The sequence below is a fragment of the Sebastes fasciatus genome, chromosome 22 (genome assembly GCF_043250625.1).
Source record: "Sebastes fasciatus isolate fSebFas1 chromosome 22, fSebFas1.pri, whole genome shotgun sequence".
In the NCBI taxonomy this organism is placed as follows: Eukaryota; Metazoa; Chordata; class Actinopteri; order Perciformes; family Sebastidae; genus Sebastes; species Sebastes fasciatus.
In genome coordinates, this window is record NC_133816.1 from 3,472,378 (window position 1) to 3,495,596 (window position 23,219).

The window sequence follows — 23,219 nt, forward strand, 5'->3', positions numbered from 1 at the left end:
CAAGGACGAAAAATATGGACCGAAGCAGAATATTTAGTTAGAAATCACGGTGTGAATTTTAGAAATGAATACAATCTCACTTTTTCCAATAATTTTGACTGTTGGACTGAGGACTGAGGCAGTTACAGAGACGGACGGCTCGCTCTGTGTGTGTTAGAGAGACATTTGTCAACATTATGAATGACGCTGCGGACTACTCGGTGCAGCCCTACTTCGACATATTTTCTTTTGATTACCATCAGATGAGCACGTTGTCTTCTTCGTCTCAGAAGCATCGTCTGTTTTTCTTTTTGACCCTGTCAAATATCTGTCCATTCTGTAAACCTACAGACTGTCTGTCTGAGTGAACACCACTGTTACCATGGACGTATAAAGAGACGATTTGTTTGCTGTTCCGCCGTGAAATTGATTGTTTTTAAAAAACACTGATCAAGGAGAATGTAATGAAAGACATTGTGTAGAGTAGGGGTGGTGATGGTACAGTTATAGCTGTGATGTGGTTTTTACAGTTTAGTACCTGGCCAGGCCTCGGTGTGGGGACGGGTTCAGGGTTGATCCAGTTCTCGCAGGTCTTCTTCAGCTCTTTAAAGGGACCGTCCAGCACTTTGCTGATGTCAAACAGACTGAAAACACACACTGCTGACAACTCCTCACGCTCCCTGACAAGAAGAAAAAGAATGGTTAACATTAAAGGCTGTTACACACCCGGGGGGGAGTTTTCAGTAACATATTTTTTCAAACTGTTCTTTTTGTCATGAATACTTTCTCACATAAGACGAGTATTACACAGCGAAAAAGCGTCAGAGGTCAATTTTCTGAGCTTTCGCACCGCAAATAAAAGCATCAACCAGTCACGTTGTGCAGAACTGGGTTGAGTTGCGCCTATATTTATAAAAGAACCACACGGAGGCTCCGTAGCCCGAACCAGGACGGCAAACTTTATTACTCCTTTCAACCTCGACTAAGGCAGCGCAGACCAGATCCACTCCTTTCATTCTTATCTTTCACAATAAAAGCCAGAGACGTATAATATTCGCAGGTGTGTATTTCGCATGCCAATGCCGTTGTTACTTTTGGAGGGAACAATAGGAAAAAGTCGTGTTAAGAGTTTCTGATTCAATGTTGAAGGAATAGTTTGACATTTTGTGAAATACATTCATTAACTTTTTGGAGGAAAACTAGATGAGAAGATCGCTACCACTCTCACGCTGCGCGGTAAACATGAAGCGGTGATGTTCTGAGGCAACCAGCGGAGACTCCAGAAAGTCACTGCGCTCAGACAAGAAGCAGGCAAAATATTGCTCTCCCTCTCGCTCTAATCCCTCTGCCTCCATTATCAATCCCTCCTTCTCTCCTTTTATACCCAACAGTTATTTTTCAATGACTACAACAACAGTAAAAATAAGAATATATTACTTACCACTGGGAGGTGAACAGCCCGTAGAAGTGTGTGCTGCTGGGGTCGCCCGGCGTGTGCTGCGTGGTGAAAACATCAGTCAGGATGTTGTAGCGCTGACCGCTGGGCTTGTCCTCACACACCAGCTGGGCCTTGAGGAAGGTGGTCCAACGACGCTGCAGAGTCTTCATCCCTCCCACGTCAGACTGAACAGGACAAGAGCCACAACAGTGAATTCACACGAGGCGATCAATCAGTCAGTCAGTCAATCAGTCAATGAAGACGTCGGGGTACCTTGCAGACTCGTGCCACCCTGGGCACTTTGACTTTGGTGTAGAGGTCGTACTCTTTGGCCACCTCGGTGAAGAAGAAGTAGATTTTGTCGTCGTCTCCTGTCGGGTTGCTGTCTGCAGACTGCTCTATGAAGGCGGAGCTCACAAACTCTGGGTCTGACAAACACACACACACAGTTTGACTTATTCCTGTGGGAAAGTATGACCCTGGTTATTTTGTGTCTGTACATGTCAACATGCATACGGGGGTTTTAGTGTGTGCCTCACCACTCAGCCAGTTGATGGATCGCTCAGTTCGGATGCGCTCCTGCTCGGCGCCCGTCGCCCGGGAGATGTCGAAAAGCGTTCCCAGGAAGTTGCTGGTGGCGGCTGTGTACAGGGTCCCACCTAGACAAAAGAGAGAGAAAGAAATGAGTCAGTACCTTAGGGGTGCTTTCACACCTGTAGTTGGGTTCATTTGGTCCGGACCGAAGGGGGAGAAACGTGATGCATTGCTGCATTATAGTTCTGGTCCGGTTCCCGTTCACAAACGAAACCAGAGGAGTCAACAGGAAGTTATACAGACTTACAGGGAACTTGTTCATTGGACTGATTTTTGGCGATTGTCACCCTGAGTCATCACGACAGGAAATCCAATTCCTGTGTGACAGGATGCAGCACTTAAATCCCAGATGACTGGTGCGAACGCATAGTCCGAATGTCGGGGAGCGCACGGACACGCGTATGATCGGCGTACTGTTGTATCGCTGTCACGGACTTTTGAATGGAGTTAATGAACTGACAAAGTACACAGAGTTGGATACAAGCACAGCAGTTTTAACAGCTTTTGAGCTGTTAATCAGGGAAAATACACGCGCTGACGTGCTTCTATACATGGCCTTAAATACAGATCACTTCCTGAGCAGATTTCACCATCAGCATATGGATTTATTAGTAGTTTCGCTTTTGAAATCACATATCTGCCATCATAAAATCCTTTGCTTTCACACCACAAACGAACCGCACCAGAGTGGAAGCAGAAGGTTTTCAGGTGGTCTCTGGTTTGGTTGTTTGGTCCACACCAGGGTTCGATTGACAGCTTTCAACACCAGCCCAAATGAACCGTACTAACTGGGCGCCTAGGCACCCTAAGATTAAGCTGATATTCTGATCAACCAGACAACAAACAAACATAAAGCAGTACTGTCCCACCTGCCATAACAGCTGTGTAGTGCTGGCTGGGCTCAAAGGGACACTTGCCCTTCCCCGTCTCCATCTTGACCCCTCCGTCCTCGGCTTTCTCCAGGGTGAAGGAGGAGAGCTCCTGCAGGGAGACAGGAAAGGAGAAGTTAGAACTAACTGAATTGCCAAATGAATAACGGTAATTATGGAGATAATTCTTTTTTTTTCACAGCTGTCTTGTGTTTTATGATCCTCTGAATGAATAACAGTTTTGATCTCTACGGGTTGTCTGCTTAAAATGTCACTCTAATTAACCCTAATGAGGCTCTGCTATGCTGAAAGCGTTAGTGACTTTAGTGCTCAAAGTACCTTCTAGAAAATCATCTAAAAGTTTTTGTTGGTTGACTGGCACCAAACATTCTTTCTAATAAGCACTGTCTGAAAAAAAATAAGTTTAAACGAGGGCTGTCAAAGTTAACGTGATAACGCGTTAACGCGTTAACGCAAATTAATTTTAACGCCACTGATTTCTTAAATGCAACTTGCAGTTTTGAGATCGTAGCAGGCTCAGGTTTAAAGCTAGAGTGAAGATACAGGTATCATATGAAATATGATGTCATACTAGCTTGTGGGGAATGGGGTTAAATAACGCTCCAAACTAGCATGGCCATTTTCAAAGGGGTCCCTTGACCTCTGACCTCAGGATATGTGAATGAAAATGGGTTCTATGGGTACCCACGAGTCTCCCCTTTACAGTTTTATGCTAAATGTGAGGGTTTCTGGACATTATCTGTCATTGTTTTGTGTTGTTAATTGATTTCCAGTAATAAATATATACATACATACATTAAGCAGCATATTTGTCCACTCCCATGTTAATAAGAGTATTAAATACTTGACAAATCTCCCTTTAAGGTACATTTAGAACGGAAGAAAAGTGCGATTAATTTGTGATTAATCATGGACAATCATGTGGTTAAATATTTGAATCGATTGCCAGCCCTAGTTTGAATGTGAATAAATTCATTGCAGTGGTAGGATGACAGTGTGTGTGTTCCCTCCTGCCTGTCCCTCTGGTGAAGGACTCGGGTGTGAACGGATGTGGGAACACGTCGCAGAGATTCATTTGCAGCTCTTAATGCTCCTACTGTAGACACAGACGCACGTGTGCAGGCAAACACACACAGCAGTTTGGAGTTACCGTGCGCTGCAGCTGTGTGTTTGTGCAGCGGTGTGTGACAGATCCTCGGGCATAGATCTGCCCTTTAACGTCTCACTCAAATGTAAATTCACACATGCAGATGCGGACTAACAGGAGGAAGGCTTCACACACACACACACACACACACACACACACACTAACTAACCAGGAAGGCACACTGGGGGTCGAAGGCGTAGGTGCCACACACATAGATGCGTCCGTCGCCCAGAAACTCCAGCAGACGGATGTAGTTGTTGCAGTCGACCTGCAGGGGGAGACAGACACCCAGAGATAAAGATAAAGCTGAAAGAGTTTTTACATCCAGATTTATGAAATCAGGATAAACACAGATTTTTTTACGATGTACTATATATGTGTTCATATATCCTTATGTCTGTTTTAGCCCATGAACAGAAATGGTCCCGTATTAACCACACTGAGCTTTAGGAGAAAGGTTGGAGTATCAAGGATTCTGATTGGAAATTGGAGACCCCCACCGATGGGAGAGACACTCGAGACCCCCACTGGTACCAGCAGAGACCATCCATACTAACTCACACTAACACAGGCATGCAAACTGAAACTTAAGACCACTCATTGTCATGCCTTTGTAGGTCTCATAAATACACAACATAGATGATGTGTCTGTTGAGCTCCCCCCTCTGTTTACACGCACCCATGCAGCCCGCAGCCGTTATGGAAAAACACCCCCATTGTTCCTCCACCGGTTACCATGAAACCGTGACGCAGGCTGTTTCTAGTGATCTTGTGCGTGTGTGCCATCTTGGATGAGCTCCAGGCCTGAGTCACCTTCGCCCCCTGGGAACCTGATCCTCTCTGATGCCCAGATCATGTCACCCAAATCAGCCCCCACCACCACCAAGCCGCCACCGCCACCGCCGCCGCCACCGACCTGTCCCCTGAGACGGACGGAGAGCCAGAGAGGGAGAACGAGAGCTCAGCCTGGTAACAATGGGATCAGTTTGGGATTAGCTATTTCACTGGTCCAAATTAACCTCATTCATTCTAATAAGATTCATTTACAATCTGGCACGGGGTGAGTCGAATGGCTGTCTTCTGTTCAGTTCTGTTCTATTTTATTCTTTTCTATGTGAGTGTGTTGGAGATTAGAATTAGAATTCATTCGGTTTCCTTATGTTAAAAGCTCTCTGTACCTCCAAAAGAGTTGTTACTCCACCAGATTAAGAAGAGAAAGAAAATCAATATCGGTTTAAGTGTACGCTTTCCAACGGGGAACTGAAGCCGTCATATTCATCTAGGCTCTCTTCAAAGCCACCAGACTCCTTTGAGAAAAACAGTAATTTCACATCGCAGAACACGGTTCGGATCGGTTAGTTTGCTTGTGTTATTGCGTGTCTCTGGTATTGTAAAGGATTAGCTCGGAAAGTCACACAATAATACAAACAACCTAATAACCAACTACATCAGCAACTCCCGTGTTCTGAGAGGTAAAATCACTGTTTTTCTCAAAGGAGTCTGGTGGCTTTGAAGAGAATATAGATGGATGTAACAGCTTCAGTTCCCCGTTGGAAACGGCTGTCTAATGGCAAGTTAAAGCGGTGAAAATATTGCAAATATAGCGTACACTTAAACTGATATTGATCTTTTTTAGGTGGGCCTTTCTTTTAGGTGGCTAAAATACGTTTTGCTGCCGGCGCCGTCCGCAGTAGTATTTGCTAGGCTACAAACTGGGGGCGTTCCGGCCACAATCTACTGTAGGTAATACACCGACTATGGAGAAGTACCTCATACAACCCAACTTCAAACAATCTGTACTATCCCTTTAAGTGTGAAAACAGAGCCTACAGTATTACCCTCATGTACCATATCATGTGTTGAAAGGCAACACAAAACCTGTGCGTGATCTTTGACAGGAAAACAACTCTCCAGTCAACACCGAATAATGATCACCGATGACTCAACAGTTGTTATTGAGCTCAGTAGAGCAGTGCTAACCTACCTGTTTAGTTTCACAAAAGACACGTATGATGTTTTCCTGTGTTCAGTAAGCCTGCTGGTAGCAGATGAGCATTGTGTAACCCTGCAAACTTGCCCTGATGTGCCCCCTCTGTATGAGTCTGTAGTTTAGGCATTATTCACACACCATGTCTGTCTGGGTCAACTTCAAGGAAGCTTCTTGTTGAGTCTATTGTCTTGTCTCTCTAATCTAATTTCTTGTCTCCTGCACTGTACAGTATTTCTCTCTCTCTCGGCTCCTCGTCCTTCCTTCCCATCTACCACTCTCCCCCTTCCTGTTTCCATCCCTCTCTCCTTCTTCTTCTTTATCCTTCTCATGTAATCTAGTAATCAATGTCTTCTCAGGAAAAAAAAAGCAGTGGAAAGCAGAAAAATTATGATGATAATTATCTAAAATGGGTCAAAACTAATTGTGCTTCCCTTCTGTTAATACACTGTGCTTCCATCAGCTTTGTTTATCTTTTGATTTGACCTAAATTCGTGGACCAAAGGCATTTTCCAGGCATTTTTTTAGCATTATTGGGTCATTGGAGGGCTACAGTATGATGCTGAAGCTCTACAACAGCCTGGTAAACTGTTAAGAAACCAATGAATCAGTAAGACATTACTCAACAAATAGAGTTCCAGCGTTCAGTTAGTTTACTGTAAGCAGTTTGGTTTGGTGTCCTATTGTAGTCGAAGCATAATGACATGTACAGCTTGAGTGTACAGTATGCTCTATTTAATCAGTTTCTGGGCATCTGTGACTTCACATACACCACTCTTACTCTCTTTCTGTCTCACACACACACACACACACACACACACACACACACACACACACACACACACACACCCCTGATGAGGTTTTGGCTTAAGTCCCAGAACTTCCCATCCGACGCCTAACAGCGCGGGGTTGTGACACACACACACACACACAAATACACGTCCATGCTGGAGCACAAAATATAGGCCCATGAAATCACACGTTTCAAATCTCTGAGGCCACTTGAATCCAATAAATGATGCTTAAAATAAAATGGGAATATTACTATGCTAGGGTTGGGATTTTTTTATCAAGTCTGAATCCTTCCAGTCCCTTATCAAATATATTTAGGTCCAGCTTTCCACAATTTTAGTAAAAACATGCTTAAATAATTTAATATGCAATGAGTAAATCTCAAAGATTCACATTCAAAGAACTATAATCTGATTCAATAAGAGATCTGTGAGGTTTGGAATATTACAGAGGCTCAGTGTAGTTTCACGACATTTACAGTAAGTGGCGCAAAACATATCATCTTGGCACCGCTGGGCCAAAGTACGACGGAGTATTAGGGCCACATTGAGGAAAAACAATTAATCTGAGATTTTGTGAATAAAGTCATAAATTCACGAGAAAAAAGTCATAATATTATGAGAATAAAGTCATAAGTTTAAGATAAAAAAGTTGTAATATTATGAGAATAAAGTCATAAGTTTACGAGAAAAAAAGTTGTAATATTATGAGAATAAAGTCATAAGTTTAAGATAAAAAAGTTGTAATATTATGAGAATAAAGTCATAAGCTTACGAGAAAAAAGTTGTAATATTATGAGAATAAAGTCATAAGTTTACGAGAAAAAAGTTGTAATATTATGTGAATAAAGTCATAAGTTTACAAGAAAAAAGTTGTAATATTATGAGAATAAAGTCATAAGCTTACGAGAAAAAAGTTGTAATATGAGAATAAAGTCATAAGCTTACGAGAAAAAAGTTGTAATATTATGAGAATAAAGTCATAAGTTTACAAGAAAAAAGTTGTAATATTATGAGAAAAAAGTCATAAGTTTAAGATAAAAAAGTTGTAATATTATGAGAATAAAGTCATAAGTTTAAGATAAAAAAGTTGTAATATTATGAGAATAAAGTCATAAGTTTACGATAAAAAAGTTGTAATATTATGAGAATAAAGTCATAAGCTTACGAGAAAAAAGTTGTAATATTATGAGAATAAAGTCATAAGTTTACAAGAAAAAAGTTGTAATATTATGTGAACAAAGTCACAAGTTTAAGATAAAAAAGTTGTAATATTATGTGAATAAAGTCACAAGTTTACGAGAAAAAAGTTGTAATATTATGAGAATAAAGTCATAAGTTTACAAGAAAAAAGTTGTAATATTATGAGAATAAAGTCATAATATTATAAAGTAGTAATTTGACGTGTTATTTTAGAGGGGAAATAGAGCAGCGTGCCGCCGGTGTGCTGCCATGATATCTCTCTCATTAACGCATGTATAGGTCCTGTTTGTGCATGTGTGTGTGTCCTGTACATAACAGAGTGAAAAAATTGAATTTCCCCTCGGGGATTAATAAAGTGCCTTTCTTCTTCATCTTCTTCTTCTTCTTCTTCTTCTCATCTTGTGAGGTTATACTTTAGGCTTCACAAATAACCAAATGCTTCATATTTTTGCACATCTGCACCACATTATCATCAGTATCAGGACTTTGAAAAGATTGTGCAAGAAACTGAGTTTATTCCAAAGAAAGAACCACACGGACCTGGAAGAAATTAATTTTTTTCTCGTAAAGTTATGACTTAAATTCTCGTAAAGTTATGATTTAATTTCTCGTAATATTATGACTTTTTTTTTCTCGAAATCTCAGATTCCCCCCCCCCCAAATGTGACCCTAATACTCCGTCTCACCAAACAACCTGTTCCTGCAGGATATGAGCATCAATTTTAAAAGAAGGTGTGTGAGGGGAAAACACACTCTCACAGCTCTCACCTCCGTCTTTCCCTTCGCCACGCAAGACTTCCTCTTCTCCTCCGGCACATCCCAAACAATCTGGAACAAGAGAAGAGAGAGAGAGACAGAGAATTGGATAAGTCATTGTCGCTCGCTCATCAGCAGCTGATTAGCAGTCAGTCAGTGTTTAGACTCATCACAGCACTCATAGCCCAAAGATCCTGTTACTCTGTATACACAACATCTGTTGCACGTCTGTCCATCCTGGAAGGGGGATCCCTCCTCTGTTGCTCTCATTGAGGTTTCTTCCATTTTTTATTTTTTCCCTGTTAAAAGGGTATTTTGGTGATGAGAGGGTCGTACTGTAAAGGTCAGAGGATGTCATATCCTGTACAGATTGTAAAGCCCCCTGAGGCAAATTTATGATTTGTGATTTTGGGCTATACACATCAAATTGACTTGACTGTTAATAATATAATGTGACAGATATAATGATCACTCACTCAACACACACACACACCCTTCCTACCATTTGTGGTTTTTGGTTCAGTTTGCTGGTGTCCACAGCCAGTATGGCATCCCTGGCACCCAGGAACAACATGCCGGTTGGGGGGTCCAGTAGGAAGGTGCTGAAGTTGGCCACGCCCTGGAATTTATCCGGACCAAGAATGATGTCTGTGGACCAAAAGAGAGAGGGGGGGGATTTTTAATATTCAAGAGAAGTTGGTGCTACTGTCTGAAAGATACACTCAGGAAACTGAAATAAATATGATTAGCGCCTCCTGTAGCCATGTAAATGTAAGAATAAATGACAAGATGGGATGAATCACACACCATATTCCCAGCAGGAGGTTTAAAGATAAAGAGATGAGGGATGGAGGGATGAGGGATGAGAGTAACCCTTGTTTCACCCTGCCCTCTCACACAATCAGAGCTACAGATTAACTCCTTTAATCCCTCTCGGCCTTTATTTTTCTCACATTCACAACGAATACCAACTCCAAACATTCTTCAGGATTTCTATTTGCCTCTATTTTAATATTTAAATTAATATTGATTCAGAGTCCGCTCCACTGCTGAGGAGAGATACAGTAAACTGAATAATGCATAATCATGATATATAATAAATAATGCATTCATCTTTTACATAATACATGATGTGTAATCTCAGCTATATTTGTCTTTTTAATCTCAAAACGATCACGTGAATCCAATCCCAAAAGCTTTTTGGATTGTGTTCCAGCTCTTGTGTGCTATCTGCGTCCTCCTCCATCCTGCTCCATCATCCACTACAGGACAATGTGTGTGTGTGTGTGTGTGTGTGTGTGTGTGTGTGTGTGTGTGTGTTGTGTGTACACCGGCTACCTCTATGTGTGTGTGTGCGTGAAGGATTTAGCAGGCTTGTTGAAGTCCTACAACGCTGACCTTTGTTGGCCTTCATGAAAAAGGTCAGATATGTTCAGCGCAAGAGCAGAAAATTCACAGAGCGGAACCCAGTGATTGGTTTCCGAGTCGTACTACATCCCAATCAAACACACACACACACACACACACACCACCTCAGCACGCACTACAAAGACAGGAAGTCACTGCGCCGCAGATTAAGTCATCAGGGAGATAGATTAAAGACGAATGCTAATGAAGCCTGTGATGTTAATTTAACCTCAAACAAACCAACAAGAGCAAAAGAATATATTACATATCAGTCATTATTACACATTATTCAGTGTATTTGCACAATCAAACACTTAATGGAACATGACTAATGATGAGAACAAAGCCTAGAGCCCTCCTTTGTACATGCACAAACAGACGATAGTGTGTTAATCATCATTAATATGTATTCCGTAGTCAAATTAGTCAATGTACTACAGTAGAATCAGATGGCACGTGGCCGGTGAAGAAAGACCATCATCTGACGGATAAAATCTAGAGCTACACCGATAACTCAGCCCGGCCGATATGATCTTATTACAGATACATCTGTATGAGCATACGTGTTGGTTGATAAGCAACAAGAAATCTAAGGACAGAAATGTCAAAAAGATATGTTTGAAATCATTTAGTCTCCAGAACGTTGTTGTCCATAAAGATCTTTATTCACCTTCATCAAGATAATTGGTAGAAGGAAGACAATATTAGAACTTCCACGAAAGAGAAGATAGTTTGAGGGAAATCCTTTGAGGACCATGACCCCCCAATTTGGCAGCTGTTGACTAAAACTAGTACAATCACCCTCTGTTCCTGTTATGGTGGATGGAACATGTCAGGATATTCTGATAAATGGCGCTTGCCGTTGACATGGTTTCCCACTTAGAGCCTCTCTCTGTGTTGTTCTGTGAAGTAGAAAAAGATCCCAACACACTGACATCTGCCCGTAACTGAATCACAGACATTTTTCTTCCCCCCCCCGCCTCCATCCAGTCGGTCTGTGTCTGTTTCCCGTAACATTTCGCATGAATGTCATTTCTCATTCACTAAGGAGCCATCTGTTCAGCTGAAAGCCCTCCAGGCAGTCAAATAGCAAGCCGCCGCACGCTTCCGATTCGCTCGCTGAGGGCCGGCACTTCCTGAAAATCAGCCAATGGGAGGAGGCGGTCTGTCAGAGCAGACGAATACGACAGACATACACATGTTCCTCAAATACAACAAAGCTGCCCTTAATTAAAAGTTTTTGTAGTGTCCTCCTTCCACTTTTACACCCCGAGCTAATAAAATAAACACTTCCCTCCTCAATCTGTCAATCAAAGACGACTTCAAATGAAAGCCGAAGGAGATGAGACAATCATTAGAGACCTCTAAGTCTCATTCTCTGCGTCTTCTTTTCATACTTGTGTCCCTTTTGTCGCCTCGCTTCGTCTGCTCTGTGTTCCATCCGTCCTTTCATCGCCCTGCAGCCGCACATCGCCAAAAGACATCGCTTCTTCAAACTCGCTTTACAGCCTGTCTTTCTGCTGGTCTAATACACACACATACATATACACACATAGCAAAAGTAGACATGAGCGTTAGTGACACAGGCCAAAGGCAAGGTCTGGAGAGATGTCCTTGTAAACTGGTCCTCGCCGGCTGTGTAGGACATGACGACACACACACACACACACACACACACACACACACACACACACACACACACACACACACACACAGTGCCACCACCTGCTGTGCACCCTAATGTAGAGAGATGACTCCTAGAGCGACACCATCTGCCCTTCACACACACACACCTCTAACATCCAGACACACACTAAAAAAAAAGGCCTGATGCATGCCTCGGAAGGAAATATATCAAATGCAATTTGGTGTTTTTCATCCCCGGTTTGTGTTTTATCTGTACGGTGACATACGTAGCGGTTTGTTAGAAGCACTTTATGAATAAATGGGATCTGACGTGTGTCACAAGGGGAAGAAGAGAGGATGCTCTGCAGGTTGGGCGAACGCCTCCTCTTTGACAGCAGGGGCCCGCAGCTCGCCACCTATCAAATATCAACCTCCTGCCGGTGTGTCTTTGTGGCGCGCACATACAGGACCCGTTCATGTGTGATGGGTGTACGTGGAGATGTGCATGTGTGGTGGTGACATTATCACATGTTGCAACAAAGAACAGCCAGCTTTTGTGCATATAAAATCTACGCACTACTCTACTCAAAGTAATAGGAAATATTATTACATGGCGTTGTTGAATACTTGATTCTGATTGGTTAATCACGCCGTTCTACAGTCTGTTATTTTTTTATAGCAGACCGTTGCTATGTATAACAGACCGTTGCTATGGGCGCAGTTGTGATGTCGGACCCTGGCGGACCGTTTTTGTGTCAAATTAGTGATTTCTTCAGTAAGTAGCCGTGTAATAAGCGGGATAATGTACAGCTAGCCGGTCATTGTTGTGAAAGAAACCCCTTCAGGGCGATGCCGCACCCCGTCGCGACCGGCTCGCTGTACATTATCCCTTACTTGGATGTGCACGGACAGGCAAAAACCTGCCACACGGAACCTATGCGAAAGGGCCATGTCTGATGGTGTGATGTCACTTTGGCCATGCAGACCATAGACGGTATATAAAGATGGACAACATAACAGCTCCCCAAAAGTGAAGCCAAAACATCCTGATCGCCCCCTGGTGGCTGGCTGCAGTATAGGTCATAAATCCCGCCCCCTCCATGTTAGCGGATGGGATGTGAGCCAAACTAAAAAGTCAAAGTACACGTTAAATACATTTTTCATAACGATGGTCATTTCAGGTAGTTCTTATCCCACTGATGTATGTTCGAGTGTTAATTTTTCTTCACCTGCGGTTTTAATTAGTTATTTGATGCTATAAAAAGGGGGTGAGACGTCATGATTGACAGCTGCTCTGAGTGGAGTAGTCGTGCAGCCGGAGGTATGGAATTGTACGAGAGAGGAGATGTAACTTTAACTTTCCATAACTGTCACCAGTCTGTGTAATAGAATATGTGTCAGTTTGATCATAAATTATAGAGATATTATGGTTAGTTGTCGGCTACGGTGGTGCTAACGTAGCAGCTAGGCGGCTCACGCCAGCAAGCTGCAGCCGTGCTCGGCTTGTGATTGGCTCTGACGGGTGTGTGGGCGGGACCTCGGTACCGCAGCTTTGTCATTTCACCTTACAGATTCATTTGATCTATTTTTTATATAAGAGTATTGATTAGTGCAGCTTTAAGTATGAACCTGCAGCCAGGTGTTGCTGCATCAAAGAACAGGAACATCCCACACAGACCTCCACTGTGATCCCTGCATGAATAAATATTAAAAATAGAGCAGTGGTTATTAAAGTGCTTTATACACGCTGTGACATAACATGGATGCAACATGGACAATAGTCCAAATGCAGGATTTAACAGAAAATGAGGATTCAAAATGATCCGGATGATGTGTCTAGGAAACCTGCCGACCTTTTACATGTTGGAAAAAAAAAATCACACCCAGGGTATAATTTTAAAAAGCGACTGGTGTGAGTATAAATGAATAAGTAGTCCTAAAATACAAAATCCTCTCCCCTGCCATGAATCATTCATTCATTATACATTAAACATGACAGAGAGGCAGCCAGGGAGAGAGACCAGCAGAGTCTGTGTGTGTGTGTGTGTGTGTGTGTGTGTGTGTGTGTGTGTGTGGCGTGTCCATTAAGGGTTTAATAAACCTTCTTTTGCTCTGGGGGACCAACTCTGGTCTCTGGCTGGAGGGCATTGTGGGTGGGACCAACCAGGAAGTGATAAATTATACACCTCCCTCCTCCATGTGTCAATCAAAACTGACGGGATGGAGAGAAGAGATGCAGGGAGGCGCACACACACACACACACACACACACACACACACACACACACACACACACACACACACACACACACACACACACACACACACACGCTCCTGCCCCCACAGTCTCTTAACACACACACTCAGCCCCTACGGTGAGACAGGACACAGCTGCACGATCAACACAGTCCCACACTCTGCAGAAACACACATTTATAGCAGCGCTATCATCCACTCAGCTCAACGGCGTTCTCCAGCTGCAGCTTCCTCTGAAATTGTTCAGCGGCAGTCAGTCAGACAGACAGATGAACTCCACAGGTTAAAGGAACACACCAGCTTTTGGGCACATTGTCCCATTAGAGACAGCATACCCATTAGCGGGCTCCCCTGCTCCACGCTAAACACTTCAGCACGCATTACGATGAGTGATAGCAGACAACTGGCATCATCCAAAGTGAGACAACCCTCCTGTCAGTTATACGCTGGCGTAAAGCGCAACTGGGGTTTTTAAAATAGAACATAACAAATAATTGTAGTGGAGGCTGAAGATGGTTTTACTATTTTAGGTGAACATGAACACATTCTTCTCCTGTGCAATTATTTTTACACTTTGCGGATCATATTTCAGATAAATTATACCATTATTCCTACGTAAAACTTTTGATTTTCTCACTTTAATGAGGAAGCTCTGGTTATGTATCTTGTGTATTGTTGTCTTTTGTTGAGACTCTGTAGCCGAGCTTACTTTACATCCTGACATAATGCATGTATGCATAGTTACCAGTGGGCAACTCCGGGGTCTGAAAAGTGAACCCAGTGCTGAAGTGCCTTAAACTTGCATTCTTTCTAACAGCCAGCAGGGGGCGACTCCTCTGGTTGCAAAAAGAAGTCTGATTGTATAGAATTCATGAGAAAATGAGCCTACTTCTCACTTGATTTATTCCCTCAGTAAACATTGTAAACATGAGTTTATGGTCTCAATCGCTAGTTTCAAGTCTTCTTCAATACAGCATGATGTTCATTTAGTAAATTATGGTCCCATTTAGAGTCAGATAGACCATAAAGCAGGGGATGCTTTAGGGCGTGGCTAGCTTATGATTGACAGGTCGCTACCACGGCGTTGTCCGGTCTGGGAGTTGTCCATGTTTTTGTCTTAGAACTTTAACCCTTTCACAGTGTGTTTTCACTTCATGAAAGTTAATTATAACCTTTTTGGTCGCCTAAAAATGTCTTAGTATCTCAGCGTTCGGTTGTACTCCACCCTCTCGTGTCACTTCTGGTTGACAATAACCAAGATGGCGATGGGCAAAATGCCAAATTCGAGGGTTCAAAACAGCAGTCCACAAAACCAATGGGTGATATCACGGTGACTAAGTCCACTTCTTATATACAGGCTATGATAGTAACTAGGGCAGTCCTCGACCAAAGAAATTCTTAGTCGACTAACACTCATACGATTTTGTCGACTAATCAATTAGTTGATTTAATCGACAGATCTGTAAAACTGAGTTTCCCTACAAGGAATCACACGAAAGCACCACTTTAAATCTTGTGTTTACCAGAGATGTGTTCATAGGTTTCTTAGAAATAAGTCATTCAGCATGAAAAAAGCATAAAAAAATGACTAATCGACTAAAGAAATGTTAGTCGACTAAGACCAAAATGAAAAGAGGGGGCAGCCCTAAAAAAGTTTCAGTAAAAGCAAGCACATCCTTAACATTATCAGTTAAAATAAAGGCCCAATATTATTTAAAAAAAAAAAAAAAAAAATTTGACTTCCTCTGCATGTTTTCTGTCAGTTGCACCGACATGGTGGAGCTTATTATGAACAGTAGCTTCATTTGAATATAATTTACAACAATAAAAATACTGTCCCTGCCTCCAGACAATGAAAACGGTTACTGAGATTGTGTGTGTGTATGTGTGTGTGTGTGTGTGTGTGTGTGTGTGTGTGTGTGTGTGTGTGTGTGTGTGAGTAAAGTTTGGTTAACCCCTTCTTATTGTTCCTAAGTGGTTCATTGTCTTAGCTTTGATTGATGACAGAAGTCCGCTATTCAGGCGTATCCTGCCTCAAGTGCAGTTTCTAGAGTGTGTTAGAGTAAGTGGGAGACGGAGGCAGAAAGTTCAGAACGTGAATTGAAAATACAAAAATAACTAGAAGGGCTCTCAGTCAACACAGAGCTCCACCAAGGCCAATCCGCTCCCAAATTGAATGGGTTCTTCCTTTCACCATGCTACACACATCCACCAAGTTTGCTGCTGGCCCATGAACAGCGGGCGAGTAGTTTTTCAGTAATCCTGCTGACAAACAGACCAACAACCCCGAACAAAATAAATAGCTTGGTCTGATTCTGCTGCTTAGACAAAATATGTTCCTCTAGACGTTTTCTCTAACCTTGGTTTGACAAAAAATCACACAGTCTCATTTGTGTGACCGAGATCAAGCGAAAAGAGAAAGACAAGCCTCCTCTTGTAGTGGTCACGGTCAACTTCAGCCTCGTTTCAGTCAATAAACGGGCCTGACAAAAGCCTCAAAGCATCAAAGCTCGTTAGATCTCCAGAGAGGCGGGTCCTGGTTTAGCTCCTGTTAGCATCAGTCGCTTCATACCAATGCAGCTGGATGCTACAAAGGCTAAAACATCTGTGCGACTTTCTTTTATGTGTGGACACGCAGACAGAATTGGCAGTAACCGATCGTTCTTAAAGATTGTATACACATTTGTGAAATACTAATCTGTTGTCAGTAATTTAATATAACAAATATATCACAGAAGAACTAGCATAAAGAACATCAAGGTCACTCTTAACTCACAGCTGAGTACACATACACGTTATAGAGTCTTGTTGCAAGGTCCTTCTAACAGCTTATTTTTCCTCTCGGTTAGATTTATTAGAGCCACAGTAAAGGATTGCCCGTGTGCCAGCGCGTCTGCAAATTTCATCAAGCCAAACGTAATAGTTTGTAAAACATTTTATGGTCACTTTAATGAAATATAAAACCAATTTGGCCCCTGAGATGAATGTCCAAATGAAACAGAAAAACAGCTTGTCCTATCAGAGTAGAGTGTCAGTGTGTTTGTGCGTGACTGAGCTGATTTCTCACTAGAAAAACAACATACTGAGAAACAACACAAATTTAAGGACCTTTAAAAGTGAATTAAGGGACTTAAGAGTTGTGTTTAAAAACACTGAAGGTGGCTTTTCATTTAAGTTATTAGTTAAGTCTGTTTGAGGGTGTGTAGAGATGCTGCTACACTAAGAGGAAAAGTTTGATTCAATGTAAAAACTCATGGCAGTGGCAACACAAGCTATGATACACTCTAGGGAACCACTTTCTAATAAGACACCCTTTATAAGGTGTTTATACTTAGTAACTTATGGATTTGTTAATAGTTTGCTTTACAGATCTATCAGGAACCGTTAACACGACAAAAGTTATTCCTCATTTTTTGCGTGTTCTCCTACGAATGTCCAGCAACACGTGTCAATTTCCTTTTGTTACCAAAATAAACTTCAGTCTTCACAAGAAACAACTTCGTTAGCTTTAGGCAACAAAACTACTTTGTTAGGTTTATGAAAAGATCGTGATTTGGGTTAAAATAACTATGGAAGTGACGTAACTTAAGTACAATTAAATCAACGTTAACTTCTGGTTTCACACGGGGTACTCCGGGGCGAAAGTCCGGTATTTTTTGACCGACCAATCCAACCCAACCTCTTCCCTACTTGGCATTTGTAGCTCTTTATATTCTGTGGTTCACGAATACATGAATATAATAAATACGCATTGATTTTGTGGGATATATATACGAATTACAGTGCATTTCTTTTCATAGGTATAGCTACGAATGTCGTATGAGAACAAGTTTTGGGTTGCCAGGTTGTGAAAAATCTCCAGGGCAGGTGCTTATCCTTTCTATTTGGTAATAATTTCGTCCTTTAATAAAGGGGTCACAGCAGTTATAAATATTAAGATGTCAGATTTGTACAATAATCCATCCAATGTGCGGTTATAAATGTTAATAAATAATAAGGATTCTGGTCTACTGGAGCGGTATTCTCGATGAAATTAAGGAGCTAAAAAGACAAAGCAAGCGTAGAGGAGTGGACTTATCTACAAAGCATTAATACATGATTTAATTAAAGGTCACATATTATGCTCATTTCCAGGTTCATAGATGTATTTTAATGTTGCACTAGAACATGTTTACATGCTGCAATGTTCAAAAAACCCTTTATTCTTCTCATACTGCAGCCTGAGTCTGCCTGCCTCAGAGCCTAATTCAGCCTCTGTCTGAAAACCACTGATTCACAGACTGTCTCCTCCCACTCTGCTCTGATTGGTCAGCGTTTTCTGTCAATCAAACGTCCTCAACAACACAGCGTCACTATCTCCCCCTCCCTCCCGGAGAAGCTCTGGAGAGAGAGGAGCTAGAATAAAGTTTATAAACCACTTTAAAGTTTATAAACCAGAAACTTCACCCAGCGCACGTTACCGGAGGAATCTGATCAGAAATCAGCGACAAATGATGAACATCTGCGGTCCAGATTCCAGGTTTTCCTGACGGTTTCTCTCAGGTAAATAATGCTGTTTATAGCTCTGTTGGTTAGCTCAGTGTTTACCTCATGCATCAACTCTGTAAACCGTAAACATACACTCTGTTTTACGTTTGACTTTACAGATCCATCTGTGAGAAATGACCGACAGAATCATCCCAGAGGAGAGCAGACAGCTGAGAGCAGATAGCTGAGAGCAGACAGCTGAGAGCAGATAGCTGAGAGCAGATAGCTGAGAGCAGATGGGAGATACAGAGCTAACCCGTTAGCATGTATTTACATGCTAACGGGTTAGCTACATGCTACCGCTATGAGACGGTGTGTAAACACAGCGACCATTAGGGTGGAAAATAGAAGATGTGAAACAGTAGTCAGTTCATTATTTCTGCTAAAAGATAAATGTATGGAAGATCAGAGTAATGGTATATTATTTACAATAGTAGCTGTCTCTGTGTTACCATGACTACAGACCACCGGAGCTTAGCTTACCATAGTTTACCAGAGCTGAAGACTTTCTCCTGTACCATGTTAACATAACTGCAGGTGAGATGATTACAAATGCTGTGAATAATTAATATTGTCATCTGTCTACTCAAATAAAGTTTGACTGTGAAACAGAAATGTGTTGTGTTGCTTACAAGTCACTATTTACTACCTGTACTCTTCTACATGCATGACATCAAATATATATAATATATAAATATCACCTGTTTAAACAGTGTAATTACATAAAGCCTTTGTGAAAGAACATGTTATATTTAGATGATGGGAGTACATGAAGCCTGTTCTGCTGGTTCTTGCAGACTAACAGTAGGAGCTACTTTGCTCAAGTTCGGTTGAGGAGGAGAGACAGTGGCGCGCTGTGGGGCGGGGTCAGCTACTGAAGGTTCTGCTCTGGTTCGACCAGGAAACCCTTACATGGCTTGCATTTCTCAAACGACGTCAGAAGAGAAGGAAAAGCTGCGCAGCGTTTTTCGACACCCATTTCCGGACAAACGGAGCAGGAGAAAAAGAGAGAGGATGGTCTTTTATGATACTATGGTGACTTGTAGATACACTGGGGACAGATATTGATGTTTAAAAGACATGGAAAAGTGCATTTTGCATAATAGGTGACCTTTAAGCATTAATAAAGCCTTTAGTTACAACTCATAAACCCTTTATTAATAAAGTGACTTATTAGAAAGTGGTGTTCACTTTTTGTAGCTCATATCTGTCCTTCCTCCTCTCCACTCAGAGGTGAAGACATCAAAACACCAAATGACCCTGACACACAACGGCTGGCCTCTCCTTTCAGGTTCTGCTTCACTGGGAGCAGCAACACACACACACACACACACACACACACACACACACACACACACACACACACACTCACACAGAGAGAGAAAAGGTCCTGAGGGAAGCGGAGGATTATCAAGTAAAAAGAAAAACAGGTTGAGAGAGGAGAAAATGGGAGGACGTAGGAGGAAGGAAATAAGGCATCAGACAGTGAATGATACAAGGACACAGGGAGAGGTAGAGAGGAAGGGGAGGAGGAGGAGGTCCAAGGTTGCAGGGGCTGATTGTGCACTTCATCACTTAATGCTCCCCTACTCTTTACTCTTCTACTTCTGTCTCTTTTGTATTATTCCCTGTTTCCTCCTGGGTCGTGTGCTTATATTTAGATGATTGTAGATGAATAAAATAATGATGCTGAAAATCCTTTGTGTGAATCCACATTGCTATACATCCAATTCTCTCAACCCCCCTTCCCAGTTTCCAACCTCCCACCACCTCTTCCACTTCCCCAATTTCTCTCCCACCTCTCTCTCTCTCTCTCTCTCTCTCTCTCTCTCTCTCTCTCTCTCTCATTCTCTCTCTCTCTCTCTGGCTCTGGGTGATAAGCAGTAGCACTACTAATCAGGCTTGCCCTAAATTCGCCCATGCCCTGCAGGATTAGCATGTTCGAGTGTGTGTGTGTGTGTGTGTGTGTGTGTGTGTGTGTTGGTTTAGAAGCTGGTGCCTGAAGCCCTCACACATGAAGTGTGTGTGTGTGTGTGTGTGTGTGTGTGTGTGTGTACATAAAGCCCAGTGTGTATGTGAGAGGGAGTTTCTGTATGAATGAGTCATTGAATCAACTCAATCCTGCAGTTATTTTTATCTTACTGTAAGTAAGACTGTACTGTGCTGGATATAATAAAGCCATCCCGTTGCGTGGATATAAATATCTCAGCATAATGTCCTACGCAATGATGAATCTTTTAATATAAAAGGGATTTAATCCGGCCTTTTAAAAGGGAGAAAGAAGAGGATGGATGGAGATGGATAAATGATGTCCAGAGTGTTGACCTCTAAAGGCTTGTGTTGACTGAAAGTGTTGGGAGAAAAAAGTCTGGTGTGAACCCTGAATTATTTTAATCATAATGCCATTTTACCAGAATTAATAACATAACAAAGCTACCAGTAGACGTGTCTGTAAGCCTGCGTCACTGTATAATAACATCTTTCACACAATGCTCACCTGCACGGCTGTGTTTAGGTTCTGGCCGGTGCATTCAGACTAAACAGACGATCTGTGTCTCTTTAGAGCCAAACAGAGCAGGAGCAGCCATAACATCTGTTACACTAGAACTGTTGTTCTGCACCTTTTGACCTCGTCAACCCTTAAAATGAGGTACCTAAACCCACATCACAGACTGAGGCTTTGGTAGAGACGTGAATTATGTGCAGTTCAACCAAATAGTTCTCCTTCTCAAATTGTTTCCTCTGAGAAAAGTCAGAGGAAATAAACATGATCTTGTTCTCTCTCATCTCTCTGATCCCTTCAAGCATCTTGTTACCTCACTGATTCATCTCACCTCACAGTTACGAACAGTGTGTGTGTTTGTGCTACGTTAGCATCTGTAGCTCTGCTGGTAGCTTCGTGCTCACCATTGTCACACACATACGGTCTGTCAGCGCGGCGTAACTTCAGCGAGTTTCCGACAGACCGTGTGTGTGTTGTCGGTGGCGTTATAGCTGTGAACGTAGGTGTAGCAGACAGTGTGTGTACACTTTATTTGTCGGTGAATAAATGCTACGAGGCTACAACTCGCTCCGCTCAAGCGAGCTATAGACGGGAGCCAACTTCCTGTATCTGTAACTCCGGCTCAAACTCTGTTAAGGCGGGCTCTTAAGGTGGACCAGCTTTTCTCCTTAAAGTGACGAGTTTTTCTCAGCTTTTTAATGAATTATTAACATTTTGTTTAACCGCTTTAACCGATAGCGTTGATCGGTTACAATGCTTAATGTCGGTTAACCGGTTAAACGGTTAATTATTCACATCTCTAATCAGAGCACTCAAGAACGTAGCACTAGCAGAGCGCTAGAAAGATTTTGAAAACGTGAACAATTCTCCGTCAAAATAAGCAGAGGGAGGCGCGTAGCTGTTTGCTGCTTGCAGCGCTCACTCTATCTCTCTCTTTACAACCACAACAAGATAGCATGCTAAGAAACCAAACTAAAAAAACCTTGTTCTGTCTCCGTTTCAGTACTACGGACAGCACCGCACCTACACACAACAAACAGCGCTGTCCGTGGTTCCGAAACAACATCGTGGACGCACAATGCACGTGATGGGTAAATGTCGAACTGCATTGCAGCAGTCAGTGGGAGAGGATCGTTTAAAGTACTAGTTTTGAGAAATAAACAGATACAAACCAGGCTTTTATTCCTAAATATGTTATAACAGACTCCAAAAGCTCTATGCTTCATCATACAACACTGCCACAAATGTATTTCTGTATGTTTGGAGTGCAAGACACTGTATCGCTATCAGCTCTAGGGCTGCCATACTCTAGCTGAGCCTGACCTTTGACCTCCCTGTGGAGAGATGAATAAAAAGGGAATTGCTCTGCAGGGATCAATCACGTCGGTAGCGTTCAAAGTGCTGAAAGGTTCAAAAGATGTGCATCGCGCTTGCTTCTCCAGAGAATTTAGGGGGAAGATTTTATCCTCTCTGATTGAACGACCACACAGCTCGTGTTCTGTGTTCACTTGTAGTATCGTCGCTACAGATGTTTTCCCCTTGGGTACACTGTGTAAACAACAGGAGGCTGAGCCAAAAACGGAAAAGAAACAGAGAGTTAAACGGGGCAGAAGCAGCATGAGAGAGAGAGAGAGAGAGAGAGAGGTATCTGGGCAAAAACCAAATGGCGTGAGAATAACCAACTTGTGCCAACACCACAGGGACCTTTAAACGCACGCACACACACACGCACACACACACACACACACACACACACACACACAGAGACATGCATCCACGCACATGCACACACAGATGTTTTTCACCTGATGTGTTTGGCGGGTGGCAGCTCTGAAATTGTGGGTTTCGATTTATGCTAACTATTAGATTCAGACCAGCACACACACACACAAACACACACTGATACGGGCTGGTTTATCACAACTACATGTGTGTGCATGTACGTGTGTCTGCGTATGCTCCCACACAGCATACAGTATACAGTGCTCTATATCCTCTGTGTAATTGGAAAATCCATGCGACAGCGTTTATGTCTTCAGGAGTTCTTTTTGCCTTAAAACTTGAGTGCACGTCCATATCCGCTGCACACAGAGACCCCACACATGTCTCATTATAG

At 42.4% G+C, this 23,219-nt stretch overlaps 1 protein-coding gene across 2 annotated transcripts in view; it reads right to left on the reverse strand.

Annotated features, from left to right (window-relative positions):
* The window catches only part of sema4f (sema domain, immunoglobulin domain (Ig), transmembrane domain (TM) and short cytoplasmic domain, (semaphorin) 4F), a 136,103-nt gene that overhangs the window by 6,173 nt on the left and 106,711 nt on the right, over window positions 1-23,219 (reverse strand). For both annotated transcript variants that reach the window (XM_074624713.1, XM_074624712.1), the window contains exons 2-9: window positions 9,288-9,433; window positions 8,798-8,857; window positions 4,218-4,316; window positions 2,881-2,992; window positions 1,957-2,076; window positions 1,691-1,845; window positions 1,421-1,602; window positions 518-659 (exon numbers count right to left, since the gene is read on the reverse strand). In XM_074624713.1, coding sequence (XP_074480814.1) covers window positions 518-659; window positions 1,421-1,602; window positions 1,691-1,845; window positions 1,957-2,076; window positions 2,881-2,992; window positions 4,218-4,316; window positions 8,798-8,857; window positions 9,288-9,359 — 942 coding nt within the window. In that variant the 5' untranslated portion in view covers window positions 9,360-9,433. The remainder of the gene's footprint in view (window positions 1-517; window positions 660-1,420; window positions 1,603-1,690; window positions 1,846-1,956; window positions 2,077-2,880; window positions 2,993-4,217; window positions 4,317-8,797; window positions 8,858-9,287; window positions 9,434-23,219) is intronic.